The sequence below is a fragment of the Propithecus coquereli genome, unplaced genomic scaffold (genome assembly GCF_000956105.1).
Source record: "Propithecus coquereli isolate 6110/MARCELLA unplaced genomic scaffold, Pcoq_1.0 Scaffold270, whole genome shotgun sequence".
Taxonomy (NCBI): Eukaryota; Metazoa; Chordata; class Mammalia; order Primates; family Indriidae; genus Propithecus; species Propithecus coquereli.
The window spans coordinates 1267700-1292124 of record NW_012148286.1 but is presented as its reverse complement, the minus strand read 5'-3'; the positions used below and the strand labels follow the sequence as shown (position 1 = coordinate 1292124).

Genomic DNA, 24425 nt, shown 5'->3' with positions numbered 1-24425 from the left:
TTCTTAATAACATTTGACAAAATAATATGCCTAGTGCCTTTAGATAATTCATAGTCTTTTAATTGCTGGCTGTATTTTCATTAATTGGGTAATACGTTGTACAGCAGTAGTCCCTCGGTATCTGCAGGGCATTGGTTCTAGGATGTTGGGTGGACACCAAAATCTGTGGATGCTCAAATTGCTTTTATAAAATGATGTAGTCATAGTATTTGCATATAACCTACACATATCTTCTTGTATGCTTTAACTCTGTGGCCTCCAACCATGTGGCGTGTTAGGGACTGGGCCTCAGAGCTCCTCTGCAGGCCCCCACCCCTGCCCCCTGTCCGTGGAAAAATTGCCTTCCATGGAACTTAGGAACAGGGGGGCTGCACAGCAGGAGGCGAGCAGCAGGCAAGCTGGGGAAGCTTCATGGCATTTACAGCCACGCCCATCGCTCCCATCACTGCCTGAGCTCCAGCTCCCCCCAACCCCTGTCCAGGGAAAAATGTCTTCCATGAAACTGGTCCCTGGTGCCAAAAAGCCTGGGGACTGCTGCTTTAAATCATCTCTAGATTACTTATAATACCTAATACAACGTAAATGCTATGTAAATGCTTGTCACCCTGTATTGTTTAGGGAATAGTGACAAGAAAAAAAAGTCTGTACATGTTTAGTACAGACTCAACCATAGTAGACCTAACTGCATTATTACACGTTAGCAGCAATGTAACATGTTCCGGAATTGTTTTTGGAATATTTTTGACTTGTGCTTGATTGAATCTGTGGAACTCACATATATGGAGAGCCAACTGTATGTTTGTCATTCAAAGCACTATTCTTATTTTTATAATTCAGCACCTAAAAAGTACTAGTCTATATTTATGGCAGCTGATAAGCAAAAGGTCTCGTTTTGTTAAATCTCAGGGGTAAATGTATATTTCTTCTCAAGCTATGCTTCTTGAGTGCTCTAAAAGTACATGACATCATAATTCTGGGGGCTCTGTTGGTCTGAATGCAGTGGCATTTCTGGCCATGGCTACTGTGGTTCATTCTATTTTTAGGAAAAGTATCTCAGTGACTTCAGTCGCATCAATGAACTTAAAAAACACTCATGAATGATGTATGATTAGCAGATTTATATCCAGAATCCTTTTGTAATTTTTCTGTTTCACTTTCTTAACCACCTAGTCTCAAACATGAAATTTGAATAGTTTATAAAAATTGGTGCACCTGGGATTCATTCATTCAACAAGTGTTTGCTAAAATATTGAGTACAAGTTTATCATACTTATGGTTCAGAAAGCACTTGTCACATTTGTTATTTTATTCCATTTTTACTACAATCTAGGAAGATAGGTATCTTTAGCTTTGATTCATAGAGGAAAAATCAGTCTCAGAAAGATTAAATGATTTGCACATTGCCGCATAGACAGTAAGTAGCAGAGCTGAGAATTGGCCTCAAAAATCCTTTGTTCCTTTTATTGGCTTCTCTGATTACTGACCATGTAGAATTTAGTCTTCCAGGAACTAAAGGCGAACTCCTCTCCCTCACCTCACTACAATATTTTTGTCCCTGTTCTATAAGACTTTATAATCTTGACAATTTATAATAATTATTAAAGAAGTAAAGGCACAAGAGAGTACAGAAATGTTACTATACAACAAGTTATGTAACCTCTTTTAGCCTCAGTTTTTTCATATGTTAAATGAGGATGAGACTCTCCTTATAGTGTTTTGCCAAATAAACGAGATAAGTATGTAAAATATTTAAAATACTGGCAGGCCCAAATTAAGTTTCTAGTAAATCTTAATAATTTCGAGTATTCTATAAAAGCTATATAAGAAAAGTGAGAGGTCTAGATCTTAAAGATGAATAGGATTTGAATATGAAAACATTCAAATGTTAATTATTCAAATATTAATTTCTGGATTGTCAAGGATGGGAGGGAAGCATACAGTAGGAGTCTAGGATAAACATGGCATGTTTAACAGCAATAAGGAACCACACCTTTGGCTGTGATGGAGTTCATAATAGAGAGTTGAGACTTTATTATGTAAGAAAAGTAGGTGCCATAATGAAAATTGCTTTTTTCCCCCTATAGCTGTTCTTTTGTGAAGTCTAGAAATTTTTGAAATTGTTTGGTATGTAGCACTAGCAGGATAGTCAGATCTCTGCATCACCTCAGATCTCTGCATGGCCAAATAAATCACCTTTCACTCAGGAAGCGTTATGATATGGTGAAAAGAGCACTGGATTCTAATTTGGAAACCTTTTCCTACTTCTAAGTTGAAATACCTCAGGCTGGTCATTTAACTCGTGTTTCTTATTTTCCGCATTATTTTATCACAAGATACTATTAGCTGTAAATTTGTCTTACACAGCTATTGAGACAATTGTATGAGATATGCATAAGATAAGACTGAAAACTGTAAGGACACATAAAAATATAATAGTCTTATTATTATTGGTATGATTGTTATTGCATTTCACAATGGCCGCTTTTTAGTTTGAACTTTTAGTCAGTAGCCATTTTCAAGAGAAAAACCTAAGCAAAATAATTAATGAATTAATAATTTTTTGGTAGGTGAATGTTTTGGATTTATCTGGAGTGAGAAAAGACTGTTTTATCTCCAGTTAGGAGTCTTTTGACTCGGATGTGTCTGATTTTGACAACTGCCTAACTGCAATACTTCTACTGAGTAGTACCACTAACCTTCATTATTAAGCTTCTGTGATGAGGAGCTTTGAGCTGTATCTTCCAATAGATTTGAACAAAGCCATTAAACATGAGTTATGTGGATATTGTACCCACTTAAGACCTTGTAAGGCCCATGCCGTGAGGGTCCAAGTAGCTTTACTTGAGTTATCGCAAAAAAAAAAATGAAGACATATCTGTACTTTATTCCTTTAAATTTTCCTTAGATTTAAAACTGGCTATTTAGAGAAAAAAAATTGAAATATTCTCTGAATTAGATTTTAAAAAATCAAATAACCAAATGAGCTTACAGAAGTTTTACCAATAACTTTGCTTCAATAATACCAGAGAACATTTTTCTTCCCCCTTGGAATAATTTTAAGTACCTTTTCCTTTAAAAATTTCTTGGAAATTTTCAACAAATAAACATTAGTATTTAGACTGTTAAATATTTTTGGCTCCTCCACTTCACTACATTACTGTGAGGGTTTAAAGCTTTCATTTAAAAATTTTTTATTGGTGAATAAATTGCATTTACTGAGCACAACTTACGGTTACGAACTCAGCATCATGCTAAATTTTTTGACAGAAACTATAGGAGTAAAAATATACTACTTTTCCTGAAGAAAGTTACAATTCCCTTTAAAGAGACAAAAATGAAACATGCAAAAATTAATATCGTACACCTAGAATAGCATGTAGGGTGGCATAAAGATGAGATATCAGAGAGATTTAGTATAGTCATAAGAAAGATTTTATGGGGGTGATGGAATTTGGATTCCAGTTGAACTTGGAAAGATATATCAAGTGGAAGTGAAAAGACATCTTTGTGTGGGAACAAGATGAGAAAATGCTCAGAAGGGAAGCCAAAGGTAAGTCTCGAGCACCACTGAAAAGAAAATAGCCCAGGACTTGTGAGCACATTAGTGGAGACTAGGTGGTACACTTGGGGAAACCACTGGTGCCAAATTATTGAAAGATTTAAATTCCAGACAGAATGTTTTTATTTGATTTTCATAATGGGACATATTTCATGCTTTTGGGCAGGCAATAAAATTATTTAAGTAGTGTTTTTGAAAAAAGTACTTTGGTGACTCATAGAGGTCGATTGGAAAAGAAAAAAATCAGAAGCAGAGATATCGCTGAGCTTGTGTGAAAAGGTCCCGCAGCTGGGGACACACTGATAAGGAGAGGAAAGGGTAGGTGGTGAAAGGCCTAGAAGTCCTCAGAGGGAAGTAATGATGGATTTGATGGATGGGAGCATGGCTTACTGAAATAGGCAGGCTGGCCTGGGAGGAAAGGTGATGAGTTTTTATCCGGGCAAGTATAGTGGGGAGGGGGGATGACATGCTCCACGAGAAATTGGAAGTGGATGGAGGTGCAGGAGAGAGGTCCAAGTCGAAATGCAAGAGCCAATAGCAGGAGAGTAACAGTCAGATACTACCATGGTGAGTTCTGAAGTGAGGAATAGCTCTTGAGGATGTCTGTAATTACCCTGTGCACAGGCCACAGCATTAATAAAGAAAATATCACTAGAAAAGTAGGAACCAGGAAGTTGTCATGCTTTAATTCTCAAGACAGGGATATGAAATTCAGAGATAGGAAATTACTTGTACGCATACAGAAATTTTCCTAACAGCTCCTGATTCATTGCTAGTCATGTCTTACTAACTCCATGTAAATCATTATAAAACACACCACTTTCTGATGAAGAGTATATGTGCTGCTTGGCTTTGATTTGGAATAAATTACAATGTTATCTCATCAAAATTGTGATTTCGTAACTTCCTTCACGAAAATAGAATGTTCTGGTCTGCCATTGAGTAAACAATCTACAATTCCTTTTCAAACCGTTGATGACGGGTGTTTAGGAATTTAGAATAATTTAGACGTTTAAAGATATAAAGCTGCTCCTATTGTATATTTCCTAATACCTTAGTGGGATCTTATAATCAAACAGAGTGATATTTCTCCAATAGGATATATCATAATATGAGTGAGACAAATAAATTATAAAAAGAGCTCCCCACCCCATCATTTCAAGACTAGGTTCTCTCTAAATGAGTTCAGATCAGGTTTTACCACCAAATAAATAACAAAAAAAGCTTGTGGATTTTGGAATTATTTGGACTTTGGATTGTTGGATAAGAGGTTATTGACATAATTTCACAAAGGGAAAAACTGAAAAAAAAAAATAAAGTGGGGCTGAGGGTTATGGGTTGAGCAGGGGTGGATAGTGTTGAGACTTTAGGATCATCAGCAAAAACCTTGCATGAAAGATTAGGTAGGAGCAGGCCTTATAATTGAGAAGGGAATAGCGAGTGTACGGCCCTGGGTTGGAAATGAACTTGACCTCTCTAAGCAACAGCAAGAAAGTCTGTGCAGCTGAAGTGGAATTAGCGAGATGAAATGCGATAGGAGATTGCGTCAGACAGGGAGTGATCTGGACCATCATGGAGCCTTTTAGGCCAGGTTTTTATTTTCACTATTATGGAAAGCCAGTAGAAAGCTTTCAGCTGGTGTTGGTGTGCTGTGATTTGTATTTTTTAAAATTCACTCTGGCTACGGGGTATCAAACAGATAGTAGGGGAACAGAGTAGAGGCCTGTTAGGAGGCTGCTGTGCAGATCCAGGGGAGAAAGTATGGAAGTTTGTATTAGTATGGTCATGATGGGCAGGTGGACAAGGGACTGGGTTCTGCATACCTGCTGGAAGAGCCTACAGCGCTTGAGCTTCAGATGTGAGCTATAAGAGAAAGAGAAACGTCAAGGCTAATCCTAAAGTCTGAATAGTGGTATCAACAGTAGTACCATTGACCAACAAGGGAAAGACTGAAGCAGTTGCAAGTGTGGGAAATGGGAGTCAGAAACCAGGAGTTTTCTTGTCGAATCCACTAAGATTCAGATAATTATTAGATATAGCCATGGGAATACAGGAAATATAAAGTATTTACTGGGCAATTAAAATGTGCCATGCCCTCTTCTAACATTTCTTGACTCATTGGATCCTCAAAACAATCCTACAAACTACCTACTGATTTTATTCCCATTTTATAGATTGGTGATCTAAGACACAGACAAGATAAATACCCAAGTAAGTAAGCACAGTTAGTAAGCAGCAGGTCGCACACAGTGCGACTCCAGAGCTTCTGCTCTTAGACAGTATACCTTACTGGTGCTATTACTTATTATTATTTCTCGAACTCCTGACCTCAAGTGATCCTCCCACCTTGGCCTCCCAGAGTGCTAGGATTACAGGCATGAGCTACCGTGCCCGGCCTTAATTACCTCGTATTTCTAAGACATCCAGCATAAAAACTTTGCGTTGTAGTCTTGTGAGTTAGAATAAATGGTAAATAAGCAAAATTAAGTGAAGATGAGAAAAAAGCAAATGTCAGAAAACATTTTATTCCATTTCCATAGACTGCTTCCATTGTTAAAAAGAGTTAGTTTCTTCTGTCTCCTCCGTGGAGTTTCTATCTGATTGCAGTTTTCAGTTTTCTATTCTTTAGAATAAAGATGGACTTTATGAAAGATGTTTCGATATGTAAATGGAAAAGCATATTTTCCATGCAATTAGAAGGGATCTTTTTGTATTGTCTCATCTTATGGTATATAAACATTTTTTTCCCTCAACTTCTGCACATTGCCGTAACCATAATAGGCATTTGTTAATGTTTTTATATTAATATTTTAAATAAATGAATGAGAGTAACCATGGCATATTTGAAGTGATTATTATCTTTCTACATCTCTGTAGCATTTTCTTATTAATGGATTGTCTTGTGTTTCAAATGCTTTCAGATTGGGTTGAATTTAGTCCATATGAAATTGGCATGGCTAAATATGGTACTTTTATGGCTCCTGACTTATTTGGAAGCAAATTTTTTATGGGAACAGTTGTGAAGAAATATGAAGAAAACCCCTTGCATTTCTTAATGGGTAAGTCAAAACCTTATCACTAGTTCGTTTGACTATTTTAAATACCGGCACATTTTAAATATTCTCTGTTTCTGCTTTATTTTAGGTGTCTGGGGCAGTGCCTTTTCTATATTGTTCAACAGAGTCTTGGGAGTTTCTGCTTCACAAAATAAAGGTTCCACAATGGAGGAAGAATTAGGTATCATAAAAATATATTTACATTGATAAAAATTACGCTACATTGTTAAATTTTGTTAACATAGAGACAAAATTAAATCTTCATAAGGATTGTAATTATTCTAAATTTATCAATAATTTGGTTGAACCCATCTAAATATTTTCTAAAACTCATATGTAAATTACTTCTTAAGTATTATTTTCACCCTGAGGTTATAGAGTTAATAAAAAGCATTGATTCCTAAGAATAATTTTTAATAGGATACCTCCATTCCTTTTTGTCATTATTTTTCTAAACATACTATTTTTATTAAGAAGCCCTTTTATTAAATAAAGGTAGTTTTTAAAGATTAGATTCATCAAAAGTTAGATACAGTATGACACTTAAGGATAAATTCACGCTTGTCACCGTTTATTCACCCTTAAATACTAACTCACTAGAATCCTGTTAGCATCTCACAGCTAAATTATACCAAAAAGAGGGGGGAGAAAAACAAATCAAGTCTAGTAAAGGAAAACTAATGATTTTCATTAAATCTAACCCATTCGTCCATAATAAATTTAAAAATATTCACAAAGATTGAAATAGTAGACAAACTCAATCACAAGACCAGTGGTTTTGATTCATTATAATACACTGGTGGCTTGTGCTTGTAATTCCAGCTATGTGGGAGGCTGAGGCGGGAGAATCGCTTGAGCCCAGAAGTTCAAGGTTGTGATGAGCTGTGATCCTGCCACTCCCGCCTGGGCAACAAAGTGAGATCCTGTCTCTAAAAAATAATAATGATGATAATAGCAATAACAGTGCTATAGAAATATGTTTTCTTAAATGAATAAATTTGACTTAAAGCAAATAAAACAAAACATATATTCGGTATCTCCCCAAAGCCTTGCCATCTGTATTTTAATCCACACTCCTTTTTGTTTTGGCTGTTTTGACTGATAGTGTAAAGAAGCAGTGGAAGGCTAAGTCTGAATTTGGGGCCGGATCAGCAGGGACCAGGGAGAAGGGTGCCAGGGACTGTCAGCGCAACTGCCTACTGTCTCTTTTCTGTCCGGAAAGTATCGCAGATCTATTTGAAAACAGAAAAGTTGACAGAATAACATTAATAACTTTTTCAATAATCAATTCACTTGAAGAATGAGTGCATGTAAAAAGCCTACTGCAGGATTTTTAAACGAACTGCCCTTGGTTATCCTAGGCAATGACAGTGGCTTTAATTAAGCTTTATGTGCAGAAGAGAATACAATTATAACAATGTGAACACTGTAAATTTCCTTATGAGTAGTATTATCACTCCTCCTGCAAGAGCTGATTTTAGTTATTCAGTATTTTAGTTGATATTCATATTTAGTGCAGCAAACTTCTATAGCCCTGAATATTTTCTTTAAGAGTGTCATTTGGATTTTTGGATTGTTCCAAATAAGTCATAGAGAAGTGATCTTATAATTTCATTACAGCCAAAGATTTTAAAATAAAAACAAAAACAATCGAAAAAGCACTTTGTGTTTGCACTTACTCCTATCCTCAGATCATCGCCCAGTTAATGAGCCGACGAGGTAGGTGGCGCTCTTGAGCCTGCCGTGACCTTAAACACAGTGCACATTCTCTTAATGATAACTAGAAGGCAAAGAGTACAGATACCCTAAGGTTTATTATTTTTTTCCTCCTAAGGAAGGAAGAGAATAGGACTGAAATAATACATCTGAAGCTGGGTGAGACGGTGGCTTAAGGCCAAGGACCAGGAGGAGGTTTATACTAAATAGTTTTGAGAAGACTCTTTGTTGAGAAGTTCCCTTTGAGGCCAGCCGTCTGGCAGCTTATTTACTTGTTCTATGTGTCAGGCTGAGGTGGAATATTGTGTATTTGTGACCTTCCGGTCGGCAGGAAACATGTTACCTCAGATTAAGTAAGGGTTTCCAGAAATGAAACCAGAGAGGTGACTGAGGGGACCCTGAGGACTCCTGGTGACTTTTTAATCCTTTGGCTGGGTGAAGTCTACCTCTTAAAGGGGTATTCAGAAGTAGTGTTTGGTTTTTTTGTTTGTTTTCTTCCTTCTGAGGAGAGACTTTCAGGTAAATTGGAACATAATCAGGTAACTCCAAATGAAATTATTTACTTTCTTAAGGAGGTTTGAATGTGAGCAACTCATGCTTTTGAAAAGATGGAGCTGTACATTATACTATAGAGATGGAAAATACATTAATGTAAGTTCAGAATATTTAGCTATTCATATCATAAAAGCTTCCTTATAAAGAAGACAATATTTTGGTGAACGGTTTTCTTAGATCAGAGTGTCAAATGTGACCAAAAAAACAAAAAAAATAGAAAGAAAATGTTTAAGGAAAGAAAAGAAGCTACAGGTAGGACCAGAAACACACTTAATGTATATGACACTTGGAGTGGATCATTTCTTAACGTTACCCTCCTTTATACAACAAAATTCATATCTATAATAGTCCTGAAATGAAATGAATAATATTAGCTTGTGAACATTTTATTTTATTGAATTTCATATATATAGTTGTGCAGTAAAAATAAAAAATAAATGTCAATCTATTGCCTAAGCATTTACTAATCCTTCCATTACATACTCTTGATCATTTGCATACATGCCATTTACGTAGGTAAGATAAACATTTGCAAAGTAATATGGGGAAACCAAATGTCATACCTATATTTCTTTGAGTTTAAAGCCCCCAAAATGATTCTATCTCCAAAATTTGTAACTTTGGAGTTAGCTTTTTAAAATAAAAGAATTTTATTGACTAACAGAAGAGGAAAGAGAACTCACAACAGAAAAGTGATTTCACATAGGTGTCCAAACATAGTTTGATTTCCTTTACAAATAGTGATGATGAGGATGATCTACATATTTCATTGTTTAGGTACATTTTACTTGAAAAAATACAGCTAGTTATTATGCTAGATTTTACTGCCGTCTTTGTTGTAAGGATTTATGGTTGCTATTTTAGTTTTTATAAAACACTCTGTTAATATGTTCTGCAGGAAACACAAATTCTTGACACCAAAAGGTGAATTTCATCAGAATTTTCAGTATAATTGAATTCGAAAGATGATTTATATTAGTAGCTTTCATTCATTTTGAGGAAACTGTTCTCTAGCTCCCCTGTAGATTTTGGTTTTATCCTTTATATAAATATATAAATATATAAATAAAGATAACTTCATAAACACCATTTAAAAACATTTAATTGAAAAACATGTATTTTTGCTATAACAAGGAGCTTCCTATAATCAAGTTGCTATTTTTGTCATAATTATGATAAACATGTAAAATTACCTCCTTTAAGTCATGAATGAATAAATTTAAACTAATTTTTCACTTCCTGGGAAATTTCATTTTCCAATGAGAAATTTGGAAACAATAGTAACTCTAACAAATCTAGATTTACTAAATAAATCTAAATGTACACTAGTAGAGCTTTGTAGACTTCCTTCTGTGGTTTTGCTCAGGTTACTTCTTGATAATAAATTTAAATTTGAATTTTCACACCTAAATGCTTAATTGTTTTTTCTTTTCCACAGAAAATATTACAGCAAAGCATATTGTGAGTAACGATAGCTCAGACAGTGATGATGAGTCACAAGAACCCAAAGGTAAGAGAGCAGGAAACTTCTGGCAGAGATCCACGGGGGAAGGATGTGAATGTTTTGCCTGAGTCTCTCGCTCAAGATGCTAATGGTAGTCTCCACTTACGGCACTGGAGTAATAGGATTGCAGCTTTCTACTGAGAGAGAGGATTAAATGTTGCGTATGTAATAAAATAGACAGCACATATATATCTCTAACTTCTTTTTTTTAACACATCAAAAATATCATCAGTTGAACAAATGAACAAATCTGAGATGATAGAAATGCCAAATTCTGTTCTAAGTCTGATTAGGACATTGGGCTTCTTAACATGGATGTTGCGATTTGGGAACAATTTTAGACGGTTTTAAAAATTAAAATTTTATTATTAAGTAACATGTGAAAAATTGTCTCTTCACTCCATTCCTGAGGCTTATCTCGTGGTAACACCTCACTTTTTGGGAAGGGATCAGGGATGAAGTGGTGGAAAATGATCAAGAACTTGTCGCATCTATTGTTTGGTAGTATAAATGAGTCCTTTTGCATTTGACAAGGTGGTTTTCAGTTTCATGTGGATTACCATAGTCAGCAATGGACTTGGGGCAGACTGGATTTGCAACAAGCATGAGGGTCATATTTGTTGCAAATGTTATGTGGTAAAATGGAGAGATTTTACATTTTGACACAGTGTGTTCACATATTCACTGATAAAAATGCCCCCAATAGTCCAAAAAAATTAACAAAAAACAAACGGAAGACGTAACAGCTGGGCGAATCTGTCCTATTATAGTTTGTATACCATCTAGATTTTGGAATATATTTCATACTTTATTGTCCAAAACTTAAGGAATTTCACCAGGCAAGGTGTAGCTACTGAAAGAGCCAGTTTTATCTTTGTTCAATTATCAGTAAAATTAAAATTCTCTTTTCCGCTGGGCCCTGTGTCTCATGCCTGTCATCCTAGCACTCTGGGAGGCTGAGGCGAGAGGATCGCTTGAGCTCAGGAATTCGAGACCAGTCTGAGCAAGAGCGAAACCCCGTCTTTACTAAAAATAGAAAAAATTAGCCGGGCATGATGTCACGTGCCTGTAGTCCCAGCTACTTGGAAGGTGATGCAGGAGGATGGCTTGAGCCCAGGAGTTTGAGGTTGCATTGAGCGACGATGACACCTCTGCACTCTAGCCTGGGTGACAGAGCCAGACTGTGTCTCAAAAAGAAAAAAAAAGTCTCTTTGCATAGTTGGGCTATTACTTCCTCTTAAAATGAGTTTGTGCAAACTAGATAAAAGGTGCCTTCTCCGGGGAATGCAGCTGCACAGGGCCGCAGCATGGTGGGTACGCAGTGTTTTGTGAACTTTAAAAAAAGAGAATCCCTTCTCTGGGCAGGTGAAGCTTTTGTCTGGGCACAAGGTGTGGCCGGTGGAGTATAAGCTGGGTTTCAGCCCCGATTTGCCCTCTCTCCTGCTGCCTTCTGCAGCCCATGATTTACCTGAGCAAATACAGCAGCCCTGGTCATCACGAGGAACCCCAAAAGACTCCTGCCCTGGAAGGAAAATTAGTCATAATTCTGGCTCCTTTATGTTTTAAATTTTAATGTTACATTTTAGTTGTTCAAGTTCTTTTTATTTTGAATTTCCATTTAATGAAGGAAGCTAGCCAGTACAAAAGAAATAGACATCATATGGCTAGAATCTCTAGCATTGATTGTGTATTGATTTAGAGACGGCCAAGTAGATTTAGTAATAATTTGTCAATTTTCAAGCCAGTTTCTATCTGTGGGCAGTAAATTTGATAACCTCTGCAGTGTTGGCTGGTTCTTAAGGCTGAGGAGTTCAAGAAGCTTTTCAATATGGCTGCTTTGGGTTCAGTACCAGCCTTGATTAGGGTATGATATTTAGGATGGTTTTGAGGTTTTCTTTTTAGTGCTTAATATTTATTTTTTCCTTTTAATAGTTTTTAGAGCAGTTTCTGGGTTCAAGCAACATTGAGTGGAAAATACAGGAGTCCTCTGTCCCCTGCCTAGTCATCCCTCCCTCTCCCAAACCCTGACAAGTCCTAATCTTGCTACTGTCCCCATAGTTTTGCCTTTTCCAGAATGTCGTATACTTGGAATCATACAATATGTTGCCTCTTCGGATTGGCTTCTTTCACTTAGTAGTACGCATTTAAAATTCTTCCATGACTTTGCATAGTTTGATAGCTCATTTCTTTTTATTGCTGAATAATATCCCATTGTCTGGATGTAGCATAGTTTATCCATTCACCTGAAAGGATATATTGGTTGCTTTCAAGTTTTGGAAATTATTAACAAAGTCCCTGTAAACATCTGTGTTCAAGTTTTTGTGTGAATGTAAGTTTTCAATTCATGTGGGTAAATACCATGGAACACAATTGCTGGTTCATATGGCAAGAGGATATTTAGTTTTATAAGAAACTGCCAAACTGTCTTCCAAAGTGGCTGTACCATTTTGCATCCCCACCAGCAATGAATGAGAGTTCTTGTTGCTCCACATCCTTGGTAGCATTTGGTGTTGTCTGTGTTTTGGATTTTGGCCACTCTAGTAGATATGTATTAATAGTAGTATCTCATTATTGTTTTAACTTACATTTTCCTGATGACGTATGATGTGGAGCATCTTTCCATATACATTTTGCCGTCTGTGTATCTTCTTTGGTGAGGTGTCTGTTCAGGTCTTTGGCCCATTTTTTATTTTATTTTGCCTTGTTTTAGAAATGGGATCTTGCTGTGTTGCCCAGGCTGGATTCCAACTCCTGGGCTCAAACAATCCTCCCTCCCCAGTCTCCTGAGTAGCTGGGATTACAGGCATGCACCGCTATGCCTGGCCCTAAGACATTTTTAATTAGGTTTGTTTTCTTATTGTTGAGTTTTAAGAGTTCTTTGTATGCTTTGTATTACAGTCCTTTATCAAATATGTCTTTTGCAAATAATTTCTCTCAGTCTGTAGCTTATCTTTTTATTCTGTTGAGCCTCCTCGACTTTCAGTCATATGATTTTGTGCAAGGTCTTTAGTCATTTTCAACTTTACTTTCTTCAGATATATGCTAGAATTCTTTACCTCCTCTCACATAATTTTTGCAATCATTAATTAGTAAATGCATACAAAAAGGCTTTAAGTTGTAAATGGTGATATAAATAGAAATGTCCTATTAGTATTGTAACTAATAAGCAATAAATATCATTTATCTTTTGACTGCAGGGTTTGTCCTGCAAATGATGCCATTTTCAAATGTATCATAAGGAAGGTAAATCTTCTTCTGGTACAGAAGTAGGGAGTTTTAGGAGAAGTAGAAGGAGAAAGAGAAGGGGGAGGGGAGGAGGAGGGGGAGGAGTAGGAGGAGAAGGAGAAGGCACCCCAAATCTGTAGAAATAATTGAGTACCTTAATCATATCCTGCGTAACTGGAGATAAAAATCATTCATTTGAAAGCCTGAATCTTTCTAGTGAAAGATTTTCTTTGTCATATTTGGCAGTAGAAAACTGTGGGAGAAGAAAATAGTGTATTTGTTTCTAGTGAATATGTAGTCATCAGGATTGGTTACTGAAAGAAAGATCTCTTCCTTTACTCAGCTTGGTTAAGTGAATCTTTGTGAAGATAAAAATCACTATTTATTATGGTTTTATGTATGTTTACTTTACATTTACTGGAAAGTATGAAGTTTGAATGTAGATTCTCTTTTCTTTCTCTCTCAACACATGCACACAGTCATACACATGTATGCACACACAGTTACTTGTGCATGTATGTTCATACGCAGAGCTTCCAGAAATCAGAACAGAGGGGGTTTGAGCAAGTGAAGTTATACTCTACCATACAGTGTTCTTTGATTTTGATTATGAGTGAATAATATTGATGATGATTATGCTGCTGCTACAACTGTTTCTACTACTAGCTGGGATTTATTAAGAATTTAATACGGGCCAGGCACTTTTCTAAGAGCTCTGCATGGATGCACATACTCAGTTAATCCTTACAACAACATTAGGAGGTTTACTGGTGAGAAAATAAAGGAAGAGAAGGGGTAACTAACTAGTAAACAGTGAGAGGGGATTGGAACACAGGCAATCTGGTTCTGGAGCCAGTGCTCTAAATTACTAGACAATGTAGCTTCCCAGTAGTAGTGATGTTTGCATAGGTTTTAAGGAAACAGTCATTTAAAACTGCTTCTTTTGGATGATTGCTGAATTTTAAAAACATGTTTAGCATTTGTTTAAATTACAGGGTTTTAAATCCCCAAACTTTATAATCAAGGATGAAACGACAGGTCAGATGACCAACAGGTCATAAGGGTATTTATTGAATAGCAAGTGTATGTTGAATCCTTTAGTTATCTTTCCTCAGTTTGTTTAATTCCTGGAGTTTACTAAACGGGATAAAAATTCTTAAGGAAACTCAGGAAATGCAGAGGATAGGATTAGCTACTGTGGATTTTCTGTGTGTGTGTGCGTTTCTGTGTGTGCGTATGTGTGTGCTTGCGCGTGAAGCCAGGGAAAAGGAAGAAAATGGCTGAGAAAGGGAAGAAATGAGAAAATGAAGGAAGTTTACCTGGAAATCTAAGACTAAACCCAGCGGCACTATCAAGAATATAACCTTTACTCTGGCTATAGGTAGAAGGTAAACTAAGAACAATTTAAGAACAAAATGATTTATTGAAATATTTTCTACATTAATTTATACAAATAAGATAGATGAAATCAAAAGCCATAGAACTTCACTGTTAAGTTTCACATTCAATTATCCAAAGAAGATCCTTGTGTAAAACATTCATTTCGGAGTCTGTATGATGATCTATTCTTTTTCCTTAGGCACTGAAAATGAAGATGCTGAAGGAGATTATCAAAATGATCATCAAGCAAGTTGGGTCCATCGTATGTTAATGGCCTTGGTGAGTGATTCGGCTTTATTCAATACCCGAGAAGGCCGTGCTGGGAAGGTGCACAACTTCATGCTGGGCTTGAACCTCAATTCATCGTATCCACTGTCTCCTTTGAGAGACTTCAACCCACAGGAATCTTTCGATGAAGATGAACTGGATACAGCTGTAGCAGGTCAGTACAAAAATATAATCGGTGGAAATTAATTCAGAAGATCTTTATACCTTCTCTGGGGAGAAGCATTTTAATTATTAACATTAATTCCTTTATACTCAGTTCCAACAACTTGCATTTAATAGGTGAAGGGCTCCAAATTACTGGGGTTTTTTTTTGAGGGGGAGAAAAAATGACTTCGGGTGGGAAATGGTCTAGGCATGTCAGTATAGAAAATTTTCATTGAAATCTTGAGAGAGACTTTAGACCCTCCCTGTATGGGTCAGGGTTCACTTGCAGAAAGTAGGAAACTCTCTACCTTGTTTAACTGAAAGGGGTTTGAACTAGGGAATTCAGTGCTTACAAAATTGTTGCCAAGGCATGGATGAGCAAGCCCTAGGCTGAGCTTCCAGGAATGACTCCAAAAACACATCAGAATCATCCCCACAAATGCCTCAGCAACTACGCTTGGCAGTAAAAATACCAGAAACGTAGCCTCTGTCTCATTTCCTTTTTCATGTCTCACGTGGTGTGTTTCTCTTTGGCAGAGGCCAGGGCTCAGCAGAACTGGAGCTGCAAGGGAATCTAGCAAACGCGGCCCTTAGCCTGACGCCCTAGTGCGGTGCTGGGGTGCGTGCGGCCTTGGGGTTGGGCTGGAGTTGAGTTAGCCAGGCTGCAGAGTCCACCAGGCGATCGAATCAGTCCCTCCAGTTCTCAGAAAGGTTAGGTCACTTTCTTACGGCCGCCTGGCAAGAAGCTAGTCACTTTCAGGTTTGTCACTTAGCCACATCCTCAAGAATAATTCCCTTTATACTTCAGCTCTATGTCTGCTATAGATTACATTTGCCTTGGTGACTAATCAACACATACTAATCTTTTTTGTCATGGACCTGCCATCTGAAGCGTGTATACTTCGTCACCCCATCATCTTTCCTTTAACTGTCCAAACCTCATTCTTCAGTTGTGTTTGTCTAAGGACGTGGACCGGTGCTGTACAAACTGAAATGGGATATTTCAAAAAAAAACCTTTCTACTGTTCTTTAAGCATCATGCCTATAAAATATTTTTGAAAATTAGGATATAGCTTTAGATTTTGTTGTCTTTTGGGAGTATTGTTTCTATCTGTTGCTTGACAGAATTATAGGGGAATTATAGAGGCAAAAGTGACTCCTGTTGCCTAATAAAAAATGAGTGCAAATTCATATTTTGAATGAATTATATTTATGGTATCAAACTCTAAGATATGAGATATGTCTGATTACATACTGTAATCCAAACTCTTTTATATTAACTATAATAAAAGTCTATTTGTGATAAAGTCAATGCCTCTTTTAAAATCCATCCAAAATACAAATACTCTTAACCACATCAGTGACATTATTTTTCTTGTTTTATGGCATATGATTATGCTTATTGCCATTGTAATACCAATAAAACATGTCTCCTCTAGAAACTCACACTTTGTAGATGAATGATGATGGGCTTAAAAAATAACTTCTACAACATTGAGATGTACAGAGAATATTCAGTTATTTTACTCTACAGGAAAGGAAGACCAAAAAAGATAATTCTGTCATCTTTGTCTAACATTTCTCAACAGAGTTGGGATTGGGACACGGGTCTCTAGACATTGCTTCTAAGCCTTTCCCTTTCCCATAGCCCTTGGTTTTATTAGTCATTATCGTTCTGATGTAAAAATGGAAGTTCTGTTTGTGTATACTTTATTCCATCTGTTTTATGTTTTCACTTTGATTGCATCATCCAGCAGAGCTGCTTATGTAGTTTGCACGGCACGTTTTCTTCATTCCACAGTTTAACAACTTCCTGATAGTTTTGTAATATTTTATGTAGACTTGGTGGTATTAGGGTTGCCAGATAAAATTCAAAATGCCCAGTTAGATCTGAATTTCAAATAATATGTATATATGTATATAAATAATATATATATAAAATCCTTACAATATTTGAGGCATACACTAAATTATTATATGTTGATTATATGAAATTCAAATTAAACTGGGCATCTTGTATTTTTATGAGCTAAATCTCGCAACTTTAGGAATTATGTCTCTTCATCTTTCTTATTTTCTTTCAAATTATTCTGCATTTTTCATCTTCCTTCTTTCTTTTGTTCATTCTCGCATTCACACTGTATTTACAGAATATTTATAATGTGCTTAGTCTTTGGGATCCAGTAGTCAATAAGACAGATGTAATCCTTGGCCTCATAAAGATCAAAATCATTCCATGGGCCATCCTTGAAGTTTTGATTAATAGAAGGATTTATGTGCTTTAGGTAACAACGATAGGAAAGTAGAGTAAAACTAAAAACCAGGAACTCGGATCCTAATGGAACTATAAGTCAGCAAGGATACAACCTTAATCGAGGATACAATTGCAAACAAGAATGTGGGTTAAATGTGTGTGTTAGGGTTTGGGAATAACAGTTGTACATCACCTTGTCTGATTGCTTTCTTTTGTTTCATGCCCTTTCAAAGAAGAATTATAGACAGTTTTCATAAAATAATAGGAAGAAATATAAAATATCAATCATCCCAAAATATGGTATTATATAGACTAAATATTTCTTTTGTTGAAAGATTTTAAAGTGTTCTAACCTAAAATAATTTTTATTTTTTATTATTATGGGTACATAATAGCTGTATATATTTATAGGTACATGTAGTGTTTTGATACAGGCATACAATGTGAATTAATCAAATCAGAGTAATTGGGGTATCCAACACCTCAGGCATTTATGATTTCTTTGTATTAGGGACATTCCAATTCTACTCTTTTAGTTACTAATATAGTTTTAAATGAATCATCTTTGGAAAGAACTTTCAGTTTCATTTCTCAGAGTGTATCTCATTAAAATTACATTTTACTCATTTTATATTTATTCAATTAAAAAATGTATATAGGGTACTGATTTCAGTGAAAACAATTCAGCCAGTTCAGTGACAAACTAATTAAACTTTATTGTTTACAGACCAATATTGCTAAAAATGATTGCTTTTTAGACTGAGTTTACTGGATTGATTAGTGCTTTTTCAGTCAAGGCTTTTACTAAGTGAGACCCTATTTATCTCCCTCTTGTTGTTTCCAAGTTTTAAAATAGCCATATGTCTGGATTGAAAGCTAAAAGTTGTTTGTTTGTTTGTTTTTATTTCAGGATATTGTGGGGGTATAAACATTTTGGTTACGTGTTATGACTTTGCCTCACCCAAACCATGATTTGAGGCGTGCCTTTTCCCCCCTACAATGCTCACCACGTCCATTAGTTGTGAGTTTGGAGAATATTACTACCATGTGAGCACCATGGTGTAGATCAGTTAATGCCAATTTGATGGCGAGTACATGTGGAGCCTATTCTTCCATTATTGTGATACTTCACTTCGGAGGATGGGCTCCAGGAAAGTATACGAGGTGCTAGATCACCATCGTTTCTCATAATTGAGTAGTATTCCATTGTATACACATACCAGATTTTATTAATCCACTCATGGATTGAAGGGCACTTGGGGTTGATTCCACATCCTTTCAATAGTGAATTGTGCTGCCATAAACATTCGAGTGCAGATGTCTTTATTATAGAATGTATTTTGTTCTTTTGGGTAGATGCCTAATAGTGCTGTATCACTAACTATGATCCTTTTAGTTCATAAGGTCTTCATTAAAATTCCTCTTATACAACTAAATGCCACAATTTAATGAAAACATTAATTTTAGGTTATTTCTCATTTAATTTTGTACCCCTTTACACAAAAACAGAGATTTTTATCTAATTTAGCTATTATGTTGGAAAAATCTTATATCTTAGTTTACCCTATGTTGATTTTGTTTATACAAATTAAAATTTGAGTATCTTAGAATTAAAAAAATTCCTCAAAATGGGAAAAAGTGTACTATTTTTTTTACTTCACTTTTGAGACTATCTTTTGAAAACAAGAGAAATCATAAGATCGTGAAAATCCCTTTGTTTACTGCAAAATAATTGTATACCTGTAGAAACAAATTTTGGAGAAGCTTTTCGTTAGTTACATGACTTCTTTCCTGTTTACTTTTGTGTTTATGCTATTTACTGTGACATACACCATCTGGAATAAGAAATCAAGACATGAGTTAATTTAAACCAGAGTTCAAAACACAGACATCCAAATATTTGTACATTGTAAATTGAATCTGTGTGATATATTAATAAAATGACCATTACAAATATCCACAACTGAACTGCTTTGAGGAAATGTTACATAATTGTAAAACAGACTTATGTTTCTATACCTATCAGAAACCTGATTAACTCATTCACAGGTTTGGAAATCTTGTATGCTTTAAACTATGGGAGGATATTCTTCCATATGGCTTTTATCCCATACTCTATGACATTTTAGTGGATGTTACATGATAAATCCAGTTCAAGTTCAAATAAATTTGGAAAAATTGGCAACTCTATCTCCCTCTTCAAAGGCAATGGGATACCCTAATGAGTTTAAGACCTACTTAAAGGTGCCTTGAATATAGTACTTTAAAAGTAGACTAGCTTATGTTTGAATCTTAGCTGCACTGTTTTTTAGCAGGACAATCTTGAGCAGTTACTTAGCATAAGCCTCAGTTTGCTTATAAAATAAAAATAATAGTAGTACCTATTTTATACAGTTATTGTGAGGATTAAATAGCATCTTCATACCAAAGTGATGGTACTGAAAACCATAGTAAGGGGAGTAGGTTATATACCATATAACTGGCTATTACTTTAAGCTGTTGAATCTTGTCTTTCTCAAGATATGCTCCTATTTAATCATTATTTAATTCTTATTTTGTGTATGACACATCTGTTTATGTCTTGCAAAACTACGCTCTTTGCAACACAATTAAGAAATACTGCTTACCATTTGTCTTTTTTTTACTACATGGATAAACTTAGTGGAAATTTGGCTAAGCAAAATAAGCCTGGTATAAAGTGACAAATACCACATGATTTCACATATTTGTGGAATCTAAGAAAGTCAGAAACAGAGCCTAGAATGCTGGTTACCAGAGGTTGGCATGGGGGAGAGGGGTGGAGAATGTGAACAGGAAAGGGATCCAAAGGTCAAATTTCCCTTGGTCAAGGCATACAAAGTTTTATTTAGCCTGAAGGAAAAAGTTCTGGTGAACTTGCCCAGTATGGTGACTGTAGTTAATAATTCATTGCATATTGCAAGATGGCTAAAAGAGAAATGTCCTCAGAGTATAAGCTCTGTCAGAGCAGAGTTTATCTCCATCTCGTTCAGCACCTAGAATTGTACCTGAGAGGTAGGTAGACAATACATGTTTGCTGAGTGTGTTGGCTGGACTCTCTTCCTTGACCCCCACTGTATAGTGGATGCACCCTCAACTGGAGAGAGACAGCATGGGATCCATCCAGATTCTGCTACTCCCAGTTATGCCACTTTACAGATGAATTTTAATTCATTTCACTCTCCATTTGTAGATGTCTTTTACCTCACCTGTCTGTTACAAGAATTAAGCAAGAGGATGCATGAGGAAATGTTTATAAACCAGTAAAGACTATATAATGTAAGATGATGCTATTAAAGTGGTCACAGCCTAGAGTTCATACCAGGGCCAGAACTCAGTACGTCCCATGTATTGTCCAACTTAATCCCTGCAGCACCTTATTTGATAATTACTTTTATCCTGATGTTACAGATGAAGAAACTAAGACTTGAAGAAAATAATTCACTTAAAATTGCTAAAGTTGGTCTCATGCCCAGCTCTATTTGTCTTCAGAGCCTGAGGGCCTAACTATATGAAATTCTGCCTCTCAAATTTTGAACAAGCCTTTTTACATCATAAATAATGTCAAATGATCATTTGACTCATTCTTGGCTTTCTTTCGTTTTAAGATCCTGATGAATTTGAGCAAATATATGAGCCTCTGGATGTCAAAAGTAAAAAGATTCATGTAGTGGACAGTGGGCTCACGTTTAACCTGCCATATCCCTTGATACTGAGACCTCAGAGAGGGGTCGATCTGATCATCTCCTTTGACTTCTCTGCAAGGCCAAGCGACTCCAGTCCTCCGTTCAAGGTAAAGAGACTTCGTATAGCATTCTGTTCTCTCCCATGTTCTCTTGCATGCCTTATAGATCTCTTAGTCCTTTTGACCCCAGTTTCTCATCCCTTTAGCCTATTTTCTACATTTTTGTTAGTAATATTTTTAAAATGCAGATGTGATTCAATCACTCGTCTGCTTGAAGAAACATTTAAATGATTCCAATGAGCTCAATAAAGTTCAGAGTCTTGAGCAGGACGAGAACGATACAACAGGTCTAAAGTTTAGAAAGGAAATTAGGCTGAGATTTGGGAGTTAGCAGGTAAAAGATACCTAAAACCATGCGTGGAGCATTTTAGGAAGAAGAGCAGTGGACTCAAAATAGTACTTTGAAGAACAATATCTAGGGGAAAGGAAGAGAACAAAGGAAGTACTCAATGTTACAAAAACCAATTGAAAATATGTATAAGAACAGCAAGAAGTCTTTGATGAACTGGACAAGAGCAGTTTCAGTAGGGTTGGTTGTAAGGGTAGAAATTGGAATGCAGTGGTTTCAGGGATGAGTGGACATTTTTAAAAAATGGAGACAATTCTGTAGACTGTTTTGGGAAGAAGGAGTTGGATTGTACCTGTAAGAGTGTATGGGGAATAGGAAAACTGTGTGCGTGTGGTGGGGGGTAGACTGTTAATAAACAAGATGAGCATGTTTGAAAACCGATGGCTAGGAGTCATTAATGAAGAAGATATTATTGGAGAGTAGAGAAATGTAATATACGATAAAGTCTGGGAAGGTTATAGGGGTAGGGGACGATCAAAGACACACGTGGAGAGTAGTATGGAAATGTCCATATCGGGGCAAGAGAGAAGGGGGAATAATGGCTCTGGATGGGCACTCGTTGTTAGGCATGGAGAAGGGAAGTTAAGATGGACCTCATCTGATGACTTCTAACTTTTATAGGAATTAGGATCAGTGTCATCTTGTGAGGATGAGAATACGGAAGTAGTGGAGTCAGGGGTGTGGAGTGAATAAAAGTCTGCCTCTGTGAAGAAGTGAGAAAAAGTCCTGAATAGGGCAATAAAGAAAGTTTGCTGGGCAGCAGTGTGGCATCACTCAAGTGAAACCATAAATGCTTTTTGTTTCCTCTGTCTGGAATACCCCAAATTTTCTTTAGACACATCACAGATGTTATCTTTCTTGACTTCCGCACATATAGTTACAGTACTTAGGACTTAGTAAATTCTTCTAATGATACAGCAATTATCATGGTGTATTGCATGTGTTTGCTTACATATGTATTGCTTCCACTGTGTGTGAACTCCTTAGGACTATAATACTATTTTGTACATGTGTTTGTTTCGTGTTAATCATTTGGTCCTGATTGCCTTGTGAGTGCTGGCCAAAATGTGAGTATGTAGGACGCTTTTTGTAGGTGAATGAATGAAATGCTCTAAGAGGGAGTTATTACTCCCATTTCATAGATTAAGAAATGAAAATTCATAGAGATTAGCTGAAACAGTCCATCATCTCCTAACCAGGAAGAGTCAGTTATAGCCTGTGTCCTCTGCCGGCACATCTGGTTTCTTCTCTATCATATGATGATTAAATTGCTCTCAAGATTAATAGCAGTTATGATAATTATCCTTAAATATATAGAAAAACTCATATTTTCAAGCTTCTTTCATATTTTATCTTTTTTGAGTGAGGTAGTGGTATTTAGACGAGGAAGCAAGGATTGGTGAGATAAGGCTTCATCAACAAATTAATCAAGATGCGTGACACGAGCACAGGTAGGACCTGGCTGGGGAAGTGCTGGCTGAGAAGGGGTCAGGCTTGGATCAGATTCCAAGGCTGCAAAATGAGGATCTAATACCCTTTACCAGCTGCCTCCTTTGTGCACCTTTTCCTGTGCCTTCTTCTGTGTGCTGTGCTTTGTGCAGCAGTTAATGGGAAAACGTAGTTCCTGATCTCTGTAACATTTTGACTTTGCGGGGAGAAAGGCTTTTATACATAAGATCTACTTGGAAGGAAACTGTGAAACTTATTTTTAAGTGATTATTTGGGTTTATGTAAGTATGGGTTTTCTAGCAGATGAGTATACAAATAGATTGGTGTGTCCTGGTGTTGATGAACAGGGAAATACATGAAATAGGATGAAAACAGCACAGAGATGGCAATGAGCACATCTGAGAGACTGGAGTGATCCGATTAGACTGACAGATATTAAGCTCCCTTAGGAGGGCTTCAGGGGAGAATTTAAGAGTGAATGATAGGGAATAGAGAACCAGTGGACGATTTCCAGCAGACAAATGACTTCATGAAATTGGAATTTTAGGATGATTAATCTGACAGTGGAAAGTAGAATGAGTTGGAAAATGGAAGGCAAAGGATTGGAATTAGCCAACCATAGGAGTGGAATTAGCCAACCATAGGATAATGAAGTACTGCACCAGGGCAGGTGACTGTGAACACCAAGAGCAGAATTTGATGACCCGTGAGGAACAGTGGGGAGGTGGGTTTCAATGGATGACTCTAAGATGATAGCTTACAGTCTGATTCTGGTGGTGGAAGGTACTGTATTATTCATTTTACCAATGGGAGAGCAAAATGTCAAAGCCATCATTTTATATATGAATCAGAGCCCCACTGCCTTAATGAGTTGATATTGAGAGGAGGTTTTAGAATATCACTTTGCACCTCTAAAAAAGAACCATTATACTTTGAAGTACTCCTAAAAATGTTGACTTATTATTTGTGATTAAGAAGAATGTATACTTGTAAAATACATGGAAATTTGGAATGTACGTCAACTGCTTCTAAACAAAAGCTAGTATTTTGGTATTTTTTTCTAGTCTGTCTTTGTAGCATGTGTGTGCATGGGTGTGTGTGTGTGTGTGGGTGTGGGTGTGTGTGCGTGTATTTGTGTGTATGTGGGAGGGTGTGACCACCAGGGTCATATAGTTTTGCATTC

General features: G+C 36.4%; 1 protein-coding gene across 2 annotated transcripts in view; it reads left to right on the top strand.

Annotated features, from left to right (window-relative positions):
• Positions 1–24425, top strand: part of PLA2G4A (phospholipase A2, group IVA (cytosolic, calcium-dependent)) — a 158333-nt gene that overhangs the window by 117411 nt on the left and 16497 nt on the right. For both annotated transcript variants that reach the window (XM_012647830.1, XM_012647831.1), the window contains 5 exons: positions 6481–6618; positions 6704–6796; positions 10325–10396; positions 15195–15437; positions 21308–21492. In XM_012647830.1, coding sequence (XP_012503284.1) covers positions 6481–6618; positions 6704–6796; positions 10325–10396; positions 15195–15437; positions 21308–21492 — 731 coding nt within the window. The remainder of the gene's footprint in view (positions 1–6480; positions 6619–6703; positions 6797–10324; positions 10397–15194; positions 15438–21307; positions 21493–24425) is intronic.